Source organism: Balaenoptera musculus, chromosome 9 (assembly GCF_009873245.2).
Source record: "Balaenoptera musculus isolate JJ_BM4_2016_0621 chromosome 9, mBalMus1.pri.v3, whole genome shotgun sequence".
NCBI classification, from domain to species: domain Eukaryota; kingdom Metazoa; phylum Chordata; class Mammalia; order Artiodactyla; family Balaenopteridae; genus Balaenoptera; species Balaenoptera musculus.
The window spans coordinates 81722563-81739766 of record NC_045793.1 but is presented as its reverse complement, the minus strand read 5'-3'; the positions used below and the strand labels follow the sequence as shown (position 1 = coordinate 81739766).

The 17204-nt window shown below is 35.5% G+C and overlaps 1 protein-coding gene across 1 annotated transcript in view; it reads right to left on the bottom strand.

Annotated features, from left to right (window-relative positions):
• Nucleotides 1-17204, bottom strand: part of PCLO (piccolo presynaptic cytomatrix protein) — a 384092-nt gene that overhangs the window by 157532 nt on the left and 209356 nt on the right. The window contains exon 6 of the mRNA XM_036863834.1: nt 15175-17189. Coding sequence (XP_036719729.1) covers nt 15175-17189 — 2015 coding nt within the window. The remainder of the gene's footprint in view (nt 1-15174; nt 17190-17204) is intronic.

Genomic DNA, 17204 nt, shown 5'->3' with positions numbered 1-17204 from the left:
AAAATTATTCATCGATTGCTATATATAATAAATATGGCAAAATTCAATTTATTTATTTATTCCAGGAGTTTGCTTAGTATAATTCTAAAATGCATTTTTCTAGATAATAAAGGCACAGAGCTAAGAGGTAAGAGATAGAATGAACACAAACCTTATTCTCAAAAAACTCATGAATCAGGAATATTTCTTAGGATGTTGTATGAAGAAACTACCTCAGCCTTTTGCTAAATAGCTCTTACGTCAATATCAGAGATACTCTTCTAAATCACTGTATCACTAGAGAGACTTTGGAATGTATTTTTCATTTTATAAATACAGAAAGCTATACCTGCTACTGGAAATCAATGTTCGTCATGATAATATCTTCAATTTTTAAGTTTGTTCTTTCAGTTAAGCAGGATGATTTTTATGAAGTCCCTGTACTTTTAGATAATGAGAAATGTAGATTCACTTCCAAACAGTATAATTCCACATAGATTTATAGATAAATAAGATACTTTGATACAGATAAATATCATATAATTTTCTAGAGAAAACATAACCTCTTAAAGATCATCTATATAAAAAGTCAGAAGGTGAACTAGAGGAGTATATAAAGAGTGTACTGGGACCCAGAATAAGAAGGATTTACTTTCACCTCGGGCAAGGAAAGATGGATTAAGACATAGCAGAAAGCCTGGGTATTGAAGAAGGGACTGGACTTAAACAGGAGAATACTTTCTATGTGGAGGGAATAGTATAAAATGTAAATTTCATAGAAACACCCAGGATTATCTGGTTTAACTTCAGCCTGGTGATGCATTAATACCTGTGAGATGGAAACACATACAGAGAGGGGTTCTGTGCAAACAGGAAGAGGAAAAATAGAGAAGCAAATAATAAAATTTAAATGTAAAATATATTACATATATATAATTTATATGTAAAATATATACTATATATGTTATATATAATTACATATGTATTATATACTATATAAAGCCCTTGAAATCTATCTATATTAAAATCTCCACTCATTCATTTTCCTTTTCTTTCTTTCTTTCTTTATTTTTTTACAGATGGAAAAGGCAACCCAGGTTGTTACATAGTGGTCAAATTAACTCCAATACCATGTGAAGTACCAGCACAAACCATCAAACTGTAAATGTGCAATCATTGGCAATGACTTGCAATGCAGTGCACTGGGTAGCAAGCACTGTGGCTTCGTCAAAGAGAAAATTGTGACAGCCCAATTTAATTTCCTTCAATGATAATGTGGCAGTCCACATAGATAACATAGAAACAAAAAATACAATCTCGCAGGGCTTGAGCAAAACATTTTACATTGTCCCTTGACACAGTCACCAACAAAGTTTTGGACTTAAGAATGGAAAGTGTTCATATAATTTGCCAGGGATCTGCATGCAGACTATGACTATTCATGGTCCAGCATCAATTTAAGTAACTAATTAATGTTTCTTAACCTTGGCACTATTGACATTTTTTCCAGATGATTCTATGTTGGGGTTGGGATGGCTGTTTTGTGCATTGTAGGATGTTTAGTGGAAACTCTGGCCTCTACCCACCAGATACCATCAGCATATCCTACCCCAGTCCTGTCAATCAAAAATTCCACTATGCACTGTCAAATATCTCTACGGGAAGAGGGAGGCAAAACAGTCACTGGTTGAAAACAACTGATGTCGGAGGATATACAAGATGATGTCTTCAGAAAGAGATCACTGATCTACTGTCATTTAGCTTACGTACTGATGAAGACTGCTAGTATTTGTATGTCACAGTGCCTTAGTCTGAATGGACAAGACAGGGACATCGATGATGTCTTGAAAAAGAGAGCTCTTGGGATAAAGGGTGAAAGAAAGAGAGATATTACAGGCTATGGTAACAATCTGAGCAAATTAATAAAATGTATTAGATTATTTTGTCTTGTTATAAATTTGTTTTATGATCCTAAAATTAATCCCTGTATTTGATAGGATAATTCTCACCTTTTGGATTAACATGAACTAATACGCAGAAGATATTCAACCAAGTTTTAAAAAACACAGTTTTATTAGAGAACAGGAAGAAAAAAATAGATGCCTAAAACTATAAGAATGTCTCTTCAGTGCAGAAGATTAATCTTTCTAGCTTAACCTCATAAAAATCTTGGGAAATTTTCCACAGCTGCAATAACTAAGGAAAAATCAGAGGATAATGAATTGCCAGTCTGATTGAAAAATTATGTAAATGCTAGATCTTTGTTAAAAGTTGCTTTTTACTCTGAGTTCAAAAGAAGGATCAATGGTGTAATTAAAAAGGGATTACAAACTTAGGAGGAAATACAGGTATTTAGTTTGAGAAATTAATTACCAGAATCACTAAGGGAGATCGATTGGATAGCTGACCTCAATTTTAAAATCGAGAAATTCTTGCCATCTTAAAAATAATTTAAGAAAAAAGAATTGAAACAGTAACCATAAACACCAAAAACACCTATCTGATGGCTTAGTGAAAAAATCTGAGAACATGCTTATTGTTTACTGTACTGACTACTGAGATTATGAGTAAGACATGGCCCCTGCCCTTCAATTGTGCAGTATGAATACAGAACTGGAGGACAGAAAATGCTCTCAGAGTCATCTGTCTCACCTTATTGGGAGTTCTCCTCATTCAGGGCCTGCATTTACTTTGAATATGAGAGTAAGTCTTTGTCTTGGTAAGAAGAATACTACTCATACATACTATGTGCTCTCTGGTATTTTTACTTCTGCTCTGTACCTGGTCATTCCTTCTTCTTAGGGTATAAACATTATCTGTCTATAAAGATCTATGGCTCTTAGTATTAGGCAGGTAGATGAAATGTCTAGGATATTTTCCCCTTCAAACAAGACAGCTCTTTAAAATATATGAACATTGGTTAGCATACTCCTTTAACTTTGGAAAGTTAGGATGGAGGATGAAGATGAAGCTGTAAGATAAAACACAAGGCTGCAAGCTGGAAAATATGACTACACGTGCTTCCTTGAAAAAGGACTAGAAACAGTTTCACTCTCTGAAATGTCAATGAAAGCATTAATTCATCTTCGAGGGGTCTCCCTACCCCAATATCTACAGTTTCCAGTTTTGAGACAAAATAGCAGTTGAATATAAAAATATTCAGCATTCTAACCTATACATTGTATCATTAATAATGTGTTCCCAAAATAGACCCATTATTTACCACCATTCCACCCTTACCCTTACACACAGCTAAAACATTCCAAATGTTGAGTGCAAGGGCTCAGTAATTTCTATTGCTTTAAGATATACAAGAAAAATGAAAGACAATGGAGGAGTGACCTGTGAAAATGAAATTCTAAATGATACCACTCATGGAAAAATACTTTAAAAACTGATAAAACATCTGGACTCCACTAGGCATTGCAATAAGGCACAGTGCCTGGCACATACAAAATAAAGCCATCAAATTTCTTCAACTAGAGTCCTGTGGAACAATTTAATAACTATTTCCACGAATCAAACTCCAAATAAGCAGTATTAGCATTGCTATGAAAATATCACCGAATCATTGAAAAAATATAAACACCTTTATCAATATACAGTCTTGAGTCTCTACAGCTATGGAAGAGAATTCACCATTTGTGAATGTACTTGAAATTGTTTTTTTAAAGTAGTTCTTTAATTGTTATAATATTCTAGTAGCAAGAAAAAAGTGAGAAACTGAATCACAAGACGTTATTAGTCAGAAAATAAAAACAAAGTAATAGAACATATTTAAAAGTCACACACAAGTTATTTTTCAAAGTCTAGTAGCAGAGGCAAAAATGTTCTCCAATTAATATTGTGAAAGTGGCGCTCAATATTTCATCAGGCATCTTTAAGCTTTTCCTTAATGTGCCTCTTGTCCCAGTGTGTCTTGTTTTCTTGCTGAAAGTCATTGCTCTTGGGCTGGCAGCCAAGCAGAAAACTAGTTTCCACCTCGCTGGACAGAAGCATCAGAGATGTCAGTCTGCGCAACACGTACTGCCTTCTATTATTTGGAATGGCCCAAAGAGATTAATTTCTTCTCTCCTAAAATCTGTATAAGGTATTTTAGAAAGCCCTCTTAGAAGTTTTTAAGGTGATCATTTTTTATACATATGGATGTGTATTTCTCCCTCCTCCCTTCTACCTTCTATCCCTCCCATCCATCCATCTTTGTCATTTCTAGATTTTACATTTTCATTAGAAAAACACATTTCTGTGCAAGACTACAGATATATTTCTTCACTGGTGTGTTGCTTCATTCAAAATTAGGTTTTCTTGATCATTTTCCTAAGAGAAAAGAAAATGCTTAAAGGTACGGATGACCTCCTTTTTCTTTTCCTTTTAATCTCCCAACATCCAGTTATTACTATGTTTAAAATCACTCTTTTTGTAGTTATTACTTCAAAAATTTATGGGGGCAGCAAAACATATTTTGCCTATATGCTCTTAGCTAAGAAGAAGGTTTGATAACCAGTGAGTATAAAGAGAAAGAAGTAATTTAAAAGCACTGACTAACCTACAGGCTATGAAAACATGATAGCCTAAGAATTAAAATCAGATCAGATCACTGGAAAATAAACACAGATACCTCCTATTTTCTCATTTCTATACCATTTAACTTTTACATAGTGCTGCTGGACTAGATACGGAATGCTATGAAGAACTATCTAACGTTGATTCCTTCTTCAAGGGCAAAACCATTTACAGTTCTAACATGCTACCACAAGATAACAACTACATCGCTTTACCAGAAAATGTGTTAATGGTTTATACGAGCAATCTGAAGTGGAAAAATAAAGTTAATAAAAATTTCCAAGAATTAACATGAAAACTTATCCTAAAACATAAATGTATATTAAAAAAGTAAGATACATCTCCTCCACCTGCTTTTTTTTCAGCATGCTGAATATTATAGTATTGCCTGCCTGTGACTTACTTCATTTTGAGAACAAATTATTGATCCACAAAGAGGGATTGTACTGATTCCAACGCTTCCATAAAATATCTCATTTGCATTTCTCATTGACAATCTCTCATCAAAACAAAAATAACTGTATTCAGAACAAAAATAATTGTATTTCAAATGCTGTAAAATGTAAATCTCTAATTATGCTACAGTTTTGTACATGGAGTGTTAGAATGGTGATTGATTACTATGTGATATGTTTTCCAGCGCTTCAGATCATTAGCAATTTGAGGAATGATTCAATAACCACTTATCTAAAGCCATGAGAAACATCATGACCTTTTAGTAGTGGCACAGTCTTTACTAAATTATCTTGAGATAATAAAGATATTTTATGTTTAGACTCTTGAAATGCCTAACCACAAAATCACAGGAATCTCTATTATTGTTTTTTGTTCCTTTCTCATTGATTTATTATCCTCTGGCCTATAAACCCGTGGAACATGACATTAAAATACTTCCGAGCTGCTTTGACCTACATGTGTGCACTAAATAAAAATAGTTCTTTTTCATAAACCTAAATCACATGAATAGCTTCCCCCAAGTTAAATTAAACAACAAAATTTCCTTGGGCAAGTAGGACCATGGCCCTTCTTCCATATAAACTGGAGAACCATCTGGTTCTTTAGAAGACAGTGCTATTAAGAACTGATAAAGGATGGCAATTAAATTAAGTGGCAAGAAATATTTTTTTTGGTCTTCTAAGATGATAAAGCTCATACATGGACTTATGTAAATACAACAATATTTTTTCTAAATGTTATTTTAAGAGGTTAAGTTTTCAATTCTTAATTCTATAAATTCAGTTACATGAGAACAGAGGTGTACTTTGATGGGTGATTAGATGATTTTCCAAATGGATAATTAATGAAACCTGAGCTTACTGACTGCAGTGCATTGGAGTGAGCGTTTACAGGCATCAGCTCATGCCATAAATGGAAGAACTGGTTGAAAGCGCCGCAAAGAAGCTTTTTCTAAACACAATTAACATTGTTTTATTAGAAACATTACTATCATTTTAATACCTATGACACACTGAAGAAATTCATGCACATTTATTAATGTCAAAAGGAGAAATGTCATGATGTCGGGTCTTTCATGAAGTATCCTGAAACTCTCTACAATTAGTGCTAATTAGTACTTTAAACAGTGATTTCAGCTCGACCTTCTAAAAAGTAAATGACTAACCCATAAAAGTAGCCTCTACGCCCGGAGACTGAGCTCTGTGATTAGGGCTGAGTTTTATCAGAAAAAACACTGGAGACTTGTCTTGTCCCTGTCATGTTAAAATATACTACCCAACAGGTCAGAAATTAAAATGTGGTCCAACTTATTAAGAGCGATTTACTTATGTAGTTAAAATGGTTTATCAGTGAGCCCGAACAATTTTCGTATATATCTTTTTCATTCACTTGAGGAAGGAGGAGGAGAGAGGATGAGTATAATCACTTTTAGCTTCAACTCTTCTAATGTTACTGTTTACTCCCTCATAGGGGTTATTTACTGTTCTTCACAAAGTTAAGCTTTTATTTGTCATCTTAAAAATTTTTTTCAACCAAAAAAAAAATAGAGATAGCAGTTCTATAATTTAGCTTAAAGATTTCTTACATTGTGTTCAACCATCTCTTTTCTCAACTGTTTTAATTTGAATCTCTAGCAAACTGTTCTTAAGGAGAAAAAAAAATAGATAAAAATTCCGTTTGTTGTTTAAAGCTTTAGACTAAGTTACCTCAGTTTATTTAGCCAGTTCATTTAAGGCTCAATTTACCTCACTATACTTGTTCTGGTGCTTTCCTAATTCAAACTCTACGCATAAGTCAAGATACAGAAGAGGACCAAAAAGAAAATCCTGTTAAGTAGAAGAAATTCATTTGCTACAAATGGAATTAATGTTGGGTGGGTATGGAGGTGCAAAGAACACTGACCTGGACTTCAGATTTCTCATCTTTAAAATATGGAATAAAATAAATATAAAACCTACAGAAAAGAAATGGTTTGGATCTCTACCAAGCAACTGAATTTGAAACTATTTTATTAGTTATATAAGGCTATAAAAGTATTAACTAGCTTATGTATAGATGTATATGTATAGGCATATATGTCTATTACAAACATGTATTTTTATGTTGAACATAGTGATAAGAAAAAGTAAAGCAACTATTGGAATACATTTTGATGCCACTATGTACATTATACCTCAAAACTTTTCCAAATTTTTATATCACAATCATTTTAGTTGCTTGTTATTTTATTTCAGTAATAGCACATGTGGCAGATTATAGAATCCTAAATAAGTAGTAGTTCTAAAAAACATAAACAAATATACAAAAGTACATGTCTGTTTCTTGGGAGGGGATGTATTTTCGAGAATATGTAGGTAGCTTTATGTAGAGTCAGTTTTAAACTGCACAACTGTTCAAAACAGGTAGTGTACTGAATTAAGAATATTATGATAAAATACTTAGGAAGCTAATAACTGTTAAATGATGCTCAGTGTTTTTAAACTGGGTCAGTAATAATCAATGCTCTATTAATTCAGAACTCCCCTGTGTTAAACTAGTATTTCCTAATATTTAGCATTACATTTTCAGCAAAGGTCTTTCACTGAACATTAGGAACATACGTCTGTTTCTTATAATTATGTTTACTGGCATAGTTTGAAATGTAGATGTTAAGAAAAAATAACACAAATAATCTGATTTTTTTCCCCTTCAGTCTGAAAAGGTTTGTTTTGAAATTAATCCTTAGATACTGATTACAATGAAATAGCAAAGGTTAACTACTGAACACTAAATTGATGAGATCAATTTAAAAAATTTCTGGTTTTCACTGACATTTGTCTACATGTATACATTCATTTTGATTTTTATCAGACCCTAATAATAATTACCATAAATTATTATTTTACTGCCATTTATTTTGAAAAACACTTTAACATACTATTTCCTATTTTATAATATATTATAATAATATATAATAATAATATCCAAGATTTTAATCATAAAGAAGAAATATGATAAGAAAAGTGTACTAGCAATGAAGAGGGTGTAAAAGCTATAGGAAAAAATGAGGCCTCAGCTATTTAGAAAGCCAGTCTTTAATATATGAATACTTTTTCTCTCATATATGTAAATATTACCATTATAAAACAGCTTATTTCATCAAAGTCAGTTTTAATGGACTGGTTTCTTATGTTGCTTTCCAAAGACAGTAATGAAAACCAATCCCTAAAAAATATTATTCTTCAAATCACACTTGGTTACCACGGTCATTATTTCTTAAATCTGTACATTCTGACAGAAATAAAATTGACAGAAATAAAATTTCTCAATTTAGGTTATGGAAATTACTCTCAGAAATAGACATTAAAGGGTTCTAAAAATCTTAAAAATAGCTATCAAAACAGCAATCAGTGAAGCAAAACACATTCTTGTAAAAATCAGCTCATGAATACCATCTGCTTTGCAATAGGATCCTGGCTTAAACTCTAGAACAAAAATATTTTAATAAGGAGTTTGTCTATTACTAAAAGAGCTCTAAAATTGTTCAACAAGTCTAAGGGCAGGAAAAACAGTTTTAACACTTGGCAGTTTATGTAATTTTAAGACCAGACAGAGGTGACAACATTTTAAATGTAGCTTATTTTAGTGCAAAAAAGTGGCATGTATCATTATTGATAAAAAGTGCTATTTCTTTTGATAGAAAAAAATCATTGCTTTTTTTTTTAAAGACAGATAAATCTTGGAATGATAAATCTAGCTCCAAACAAATCCTTTGAATTTACACTGCTATTTCTTCCAATGGCAATGACATTCTCTCCTGATTTTGTAGAGAACATGCTACATTACCTCCTTTTTTTTTTTTTTTTAATATTTTAACAATTTATTTGAGCAAAAATCCACTTGAGTCAGGCAGCATCCAATCTAGCAGATAGAAAGAAGCTCCGAAGAGCTGTACAAAATGAGTTTTACAGGCAGAGGGGAGAGGGAACAAGGAAGTTATACTTTGCAAAAACAGTGAGTTTAACCTCCTTTCTCGACGTTCGTGATCATCTGGGGTCATGATGTAAACAGTTTCATTGTGTAAATGAAAGAAAAAGAGCCTGAGGAACATGTTTTGGTGCTCTGGTTTATGAAAGTTTCATAGGTGTGATGCTCAAGGTAATCCACAGACACACACAAAAATACTGGACTGAAATAAATTTGAGAAAGTGTTTATCATCCGTTCAGCAAAAGAAGAAAAACACAGGGGAAAGCAGAAGGAAAAACTGTAACCCTGAACTACACAAGAAGTGTAGTACGGAGAATGAATAAGATTTTATTTATTTGTTTTGCTTTGTTTCTATTTTTTGTTTTAGGTGGGAGCAAGGAATTGGTGAATCACCCCCAAATTAAAAGCAGTTTAGTGGAGAAAGCGGTCGGTTCACTAATTCATCAAATTAATTTATCGCTATAGAGAACCTACTGTGAACCAGGCATTGTTCTGGGCACTGGGGATATAGCAGTGAATATAATTAACAAAAATCCTCACCCATAAATTCTGGTTGGGGAAGAAAGACAATACATGAAATTATAAAGGAACAGACATAGTACTTTTGATAATAATATGTGATATGGAGAAAATTCAAGAAGAGCATAAGGATAGAGTGTTAGAAAGGTGGGTGGTTTTCATTTGGTCAGTCAATAAAGGCCTTATTACCTAAAAGAATAACTTTAAAATGGTTATAAAGAACAGGAATCTAAAATTTCTAGAGAAGCACCATTATATATTTCATAGACCATGAAAGGCACACAGTTACTAGGAGATTTGAAAATTTTTTCTACTAACCCATAAGGTAAAGCTCTTTAATGACAGTCAGCAAATTTCTGCTGAGGAAATACAGAAACTGCCAAATGTACCCCTGTGAGGAAAGGGAATTAACGGGATATCTACAATTGCCAGACTTAGTGATGGGAAGGTTGTGTTACTTTCATTCAATCATTACAGATGATTTGATCACTCTCCACTAGTGTCCACTCATTTTTAATTATTTGACTTCCATAAAACATTTTAATTGAAGAATTCCACTGATGAAAGTTAGAAAAAAATCTATGTGCATACCATTTTTTCATTACAAAGCTTATTTCTTTCTGTGCTTTTTCTAAATCATGATGACAATACATTATTTTCAAGTGGTATCTAAGTAGCAAGCTCAACCCCATGGGAAGGAATAAATTCTAAATTTACTTTAGTTGTATCTCTTGGGAATTTTCATGGGGAGCAATCAGAAGAACTCAAGTAAAAAGGTGGTAATTTTTTTCCATCTTTACTCAGAGTTAAAATTTTCTGTTTGTAAAAGGAAGCAGACCACAAGATAAAAGTGTTTGGTTATATAAAGTTGTCAAAAATAGAATTTGGCTTTGGGCTGTGACTTTGATACCAGAGTGATAAGGTCTAGAAAAGAGATACAGCTCACCTCTTACAGACACGGGGGAATATTACATAACTCAATAAAATGATCTCAGATAACTCCCTGCACCAGTTATGCCCACTCTGTATTATTTTATGATTTTATGTTAATTAGTGCTAAATTTAACCAATTAAATCTATGAGATATCTTAGGGCTAAGCATGAACTCAAAGTGTCAGTGAAAGACTAACCAGATGATATAGACTCCTGCCTTGAAATTTGTGTGTCAAAGGTGTAACCACAGTTCCATGATGGAAAAACTCTATCAGAGTTAAAGGATCTCAGCTAGTTGTATTCCTATAGAGTACGAATGGAATAAATTTAAATCTCTGATGTTTAAAGTTGCAGAATTAAGACAAATGTTTGGAAACTCCAGGAAGAGAGAGTTTACCCATATGGAAGAACTTTGTAATAATGAAAGCTCTCCAAAAAGCTTGTGAGATAGTTACTAAGAAAAAAGTAACTGAGTATGGAAAGAGGACCAAATGCAGACAAAGAAACAAACCATAAAAACAGTCTACATTTGCCTATGAACAACCAAAAAGGGCAATATAGTGCTTTCATGTGTGTTATGGGTTAAAAAAAAAAAAAAAAGTTTGTTGGAAGTCCTGATCCTTAGTACCTCAGAATGTGAAACTACTCAGACACAGGATCTTTACAGGTAATCAAGTTAAAACAGGTCTTCAGTGTTGACCTAATCAGTGGGACGGGTGTCCTTACAAAGAGGGGAACTTTGGACATAGAGACAGACACACAGAGAGGGAAGGCAATGTAAAGAGACACAGGGAGACCACCAACTACAAGCCAAGGAACGCCGGAGGCTAGCAGAAGCTACGAAAGAGGCCTGCAACAGCCCTCAGAAAGAACCAACTCTGCTCACACCTTGATTTTGGACTTCTGGCCTCTAGAACTGTCACAATACATTTTTGTGGTTTAAGCTACCTAGTTTGCGGTACTTTGTTACGAGAGCCCTAGCAAACAAATACGATACTTGGGCAAGAAGAACAAAATGATCCCAGTGGTGGGAGGTCAAGCATGAACTCTGCCTCATCCTGTATGTTACCACAGTGTCTGGAAAAGAGCAATGAATGGATGAATGAGATAATGAGTGAATGTAAGCAAGAATAAGTTAAAAAATGAATAAACCTGATGGGGATTTAAATTGGATTTTTTGGGAGAGCAGAGGAAATGACAAGATAAAAAGACAACAAGCATGGTACTGAATTAGCAAGAAGAATCAGAAAATGTCCCATAAGCCTCAGAAGAGACTAATAAAGAATAACTGTCAGGTGCCAAGTTTAACATTTGAACCCTGGCCAGGTTACTGGTTTATTAAAGAACCATGATAAAGGCACTAGCCTACTCTGGGCTTTGCTCCTCATCTGTAAGGTGGTTGGACTAATAGCTAAATGCTATTTAACTTGCACTCAGTTGTTTCAAGTATCTATTCCATAACATCTTACAGAAAAACCCGGATGAACTTTTTGGCCAACCCAATATATAAAAATAAACAAAGTGGAACTGACACTTTAAGCAAAGGAGGTATCAGTTTAGATTATCAACAGGACTTGCTAGGATGGGTCTAGATTGTGGCAATGAAAAGGTAAGCAGCCAGAGTCTTTTAATGCATGTCTTAACCCATTGCTTCTATGCTTATAATCCTTCCTTTAATAAATTTATTCAATAAATACTGACGGTCTGCTTTGTGCCAGGTGCTGTTCTAGGCTCTTGGGACTACAGAGGCAAACAAAGTAAGATTTTCCTGATCTTGTAGAGGTTATGATCTACTGGATAAGGAAGATGATATTTGATTAAATATATATTAATAAGTAATATACACAAATTTAGAGGGTGCAGGGATTCATGCTGATAGACATTTAGAGAGTGAGGTAAGGAGAGTTTCTTTGTGGAAGTGAAATTTAAGCAGAAACCTGTACACAGGAGCGAGCCAGGCAAAGATCTGGGGAGAGAGAGATCCCAACAGGGGTCCTGGGTGGGGATGAGGTTGGCACATCCAAAGAAAGGCAAGGTCAGTGGTTGGAGCAGAGTGAGAAGGGGGGTAAATGTAGGAGTGACCAATGAAGTTGTGAGTCGGGATCACATGGGTCCTTGTTAAGAAATTTCTAATGTATTCTCATGAATCTGTTGAGAATCTACTGGAGAGTGTGTGACAAAATCTGATGTACACTTTAGAAAATCACCCTAGGTGCAGTTCAGAAAATAGACTGTAAGGAAGGCAAGCGTGGTGAGGTCCACGGGCTAGGGCACAGGGTAAACAAAAAATGATGGTGGCTTGGTCTAAGCTCCCCACAGCCGAGGGAAGTAATCCAAACTTGCAGTCAGCAAATCAGATCCCCTGGGACCTATTCCTTCCTTATCTTTCCAGTTTCACTTATAGTAAACCCCTTCCTCCTTCTCCTTGCTTTGTGTCTGTTCACCAGTCTGAACCTTTGCACATCTGTTTTCTGTATTTAGAATGACCTCCATTTTTGCACATCTGTTTCCTCTATTTAGAATAACCTCCATTTTTCTCTTCATGGTCCAACAGAGATCTCACCTTCCTGTTTCAGAACTTCCTCTTTGAAACATTTCCTGGAACTTCCAGGAAGAGAAGTTACTATAGAATCTCATATAATATAAAACTGATCTTTCATGCTGAATTACAGGTGTTACTATGTCGAACTGGATGGTGTAATTTTTTTTTCAATTTTATTGGTGTGAGAAAACTAATGATATGGAATTTACTGAGCTAAACTTAAACTCACAACACTATGAATATCACTTAGGTTATTCTTTTCAGTACAACTAACATTTAGTAATTCATGCTTATAACTGAGAAACTCGTTTTAGTTTAAAACACTCAAAGAGTGTTTAGAAATTTGCCAAGAAATAAATTTAAAAATTCATATCTTAGAATCAGAGTATCTTAAGTGCTAAAAACATTGACTGTATATAAAATGGTCTACCTTGTGTGTGCAATAAAACAGTATTTTTGAGTCTGTATACAATTATTCCATATTAAAGTATGCACTGAGTGTGACCAATTAGAAAAAGGAACTACTGGATTGTGCTCCAAGGCTCAATACACTTAGGATTTTTCAGGCTCAGAGTATTACTTGGTAATTCTGTTCAACTTCTTTTACGATTAGACAGGTAATCAGTATCGCTGGTACAATCAATAATAAAACTTATACAATCCACTGTATCTTTCATTTTGTACTTCTAAATCCAAAGTGAATACTGCGAGGAAAAAATATTGACACCTGAATCTCTTCTATCCCAGAGCTCATTTGAATTAAGGGTATAGGGCCATACGTTAAGTAAATGATGAATACACCAAGTGGAAAAGCCTGTTCTTTCTAATGACAGAAGCCTTGAATATAACTTTAAAATACTGTTTAAAAATGTATTTTCAAAGATTTCCAAGTAACTCTTTGGATGAGTTCATAGGGCACAGCTGTAAAAATAGATACCTATACATTATAGCCGAGTTAAAAATATTTCTTGCAATATATTTAATTCTAGAAACAGTTATACATTAAAACAAATCTCTGTAAACTGAATGAAATCTCAGTGCACCAGTGGTTCCCTGACTTAAAACAGTTATGACCTGTCCCCCACATGAAGACAGTTACACACTGTTTGAGAAAGTCCATAATAACAAAATGCCCCCACGAAACTAGAAAACTTGTAAGAATTTTTAATTTATTAATATGACTATCAATATGCCTATATACCTAAAAATTGACTTACAGTTACATATAGTGACATATTTTTCAGCCCCCAGCCAATGTTTAATGTATATGGGTTGCTGGCAACAGAGTGATATCTCAGAAAAACCTATTTAGACGCTTCGGGGTTTGAAGATCTAGAGTTCAGAAACCAGTGCATTAGGGGAACTCTTAATCTGAACATAAATCTAGTTTTAAATAGAACTATCAGATTTATCAATAACCTTCTAAAGAATTATATATTAGGTTTTCTTTAAGTAGGATACACCTTCTTTTATACCTGATTATTAACATTTCTTATTTTCAGCTATAGAGATCTTCACCAATGTGTCCAACATACCTATATGTTCTTTTCCCTTTGAAGCATATTTTTAAATAATTAAACTCTATTATTCAAAGGAACATAAAAATTAATTTTTCCTCTGTAAGAACTAGGACTAAGGCTTATCTGAGGTAGATTAAGAAAGTTTCCAGGAACAAAATAAGCATGGATGAACTATGAAGATTATTTTACACTTTCTGCTCTAGAAATGCTCTCTCTGGAGCAACAAAGGTTAACATTCTGGAGGAAGGAAGAATAGACTGATTAAATGATCTCCACAGATCTTCCCACTAAAGAATTCCAGTATCCACGGGTTTAAACGTTTGGTCATCCTTTGCCTTATCTATTTATGTTCAATGCTTATTCCATCATACTTGAATATGAATATTAATTGTACTCACCAAAATCAGTCTACAATTGACACTTGGGAGATTTCAAGATTAGAACAAAATTTCAATCTCATTACATCATAAGATAATAACCTTCTCTCTCATTTTTGTCTCACATAATATGGTCTTTTTGTGGTATTTCTACATGGATGTATACTTTTCTATCTTTTCCCCCAAATTTCTAATGAAATAGTCCTCACTGAAATTTAGAATTAGGCACCAGGAGCCTTTACTGCCTCCTAAAGTCTGCAACCACACAGTTAACATCAACTCATCCATTGTCTTCTAACTGAAAAGAAGCACTCTTACCGTGTAGCCCTCGGTATACTGAAAAGGAGCCCTGGAACTTTCATCTGCTGTTGGACTCAGAGGCTTGGGGTCAGACATGGAGCGTTGCATCATCTTGGCTGTCTTAGGACTTGCTGGGGGAACTTTAGCCATATCGGGGTGCAGTACTTTCTGTGGACTTACATCATCAGGGAGGGGTTTCTCATAAGGTACAAAGGCTGATTCTAAGGCTTTGCCTGGTGAAAGTGGTGAGATGGGTGAATAAAGGACTTTTGGAGATTTGGGTGGGGAAGGAGCCAGCTGTAATGTGGAATCTGCCCGAAGGTGAGATGAATAACCGATCTCTAAAGGTGTTGGGCGTTTCTTGTCTTTGGGTGGAGATGTGGCACCCAGATATTGAGGACTTTGTGTGTCTGAATCTGCTTCTGTTTGACATCCTAAACTGCCCCCTTTGGAAGTCTTTTCTGGTGCTGAAATGTGTTTAATTATTTCTACCTTGGCATCCACGCGTGCCCGTATCGAAGGCGTTCTTATGGTTCCGACTGGTTCAGTTTGCACAGATATCTCTGCTACTGTTTGAACTGCTATACTGGAGACTTTGGAAAGGAGTTTGGCCTTGTCTGCCTCTGTAGTGCTGTCACCGTATTTCCCTACGCGAGCTTTTCTCCTTGATCTAGTAGGCATATCCCATTCATCCTGATCTTCATCATCCGTTTGGACGCTTGTATCGACACTCTTTTTAGTTCTCCTTCTCCTACTCACGTAACTCCGATCCGCTGCATCTTCATCGTCAGTTTGTACCCCACTGTCCACTATCTTTTTAAAGCAGCGGGGATCATCTGCCAGATTTTCCCCCATCTCATCATAGTGGCCACGGACTTTAGCTCCAGAACTTCTCTTTTTGGGTTGCTTCTCCTCTTTTACAACCACGTCTGTCAGAGGTATTTCTGAAACAGTACTCAGGATGCCAGGTGGGGCAATGTACTGAGTAACCCCATCCGACTGAACTGTGTACCATCCTTGGCTTTGTGGTATTTCAATCGCCACCACGGCAGAGGCTGTGGTGGTTGTATCTTCGGTCGCCCAAAACTGACCACCTTCTGGGGCAGCATACTGACCTTCCAGAATGGCCTGCTCTGTAGTGGTTTGTGGAGAAGCAGTTCCAGAGGGGTCATAGTTATACTGGTAGATCTGGCGGATCTTTTGCTCCTCGAGCTGCTGGTGAAGCTGTTGCTGCAGCTGCTGGATCTGCTCCAGCTGCAACTGCTGCTGCGCTAAAGTCTCCTGTCTCATCATGAACTGGGCTTGCCGCTCCTCTTCTTGCTGATACAGGAGATGCTGCTTCATTGACTGCAGCTCCTCCAGCTTTTTTTGAACCATGAGCTTTTCCTGTTCTCGGAACCTTTGAATTTCCTGCCGTTCCCACTCTAATTCCTCAGCAAAACGCTGCTGCTTAATTTTCTCCAGTTCCAAGAGCTCACGCTCCAAGTCCAGTTGCTGTTGTTGCTTATCTTCTTCGGGGACGATTAAAAGCGCACTTTCCTCTCCCACCACTTCAGAAAATACTTCAGACGCTGTGGTTAAAGTGGGAACTGAGTCCATCGTCTCAGCTGTCAGAGTTTCCATAGTGATAGTTTGCAAACTGGCATTGATATCAACACCAGTCACTGCAATGTCTGTTACAGATGCACCTGTTGTCAAGAAATACGATCTAGGCATTGGCTGGCTCTGGTGCAGGGCGGATAATGAAGTCACAGCGTCAGCTGCGTGCACACCAGACAAATCCCTCATGGTGTTGCTGAAAATGGAGCCAGGTTGTGTGGTGATGGCAAATGTGGAAGGAATTGGAGTTGCTACCGAAGAATAGACAACACCATTAGATGACCTCAAAACACTCCCCACACCATACTGAGGTCCTGGAGGTGGAGTCATTCTTGCTGTGGAATACTGTGGAGTACTAATCCCAACTCCTGAAATGACTTGTCGTGTTTCTGGATAGGGACCTGTAGTCTTGCTTGAATAATCCATTACCTCACCTGAAACACAGGGTA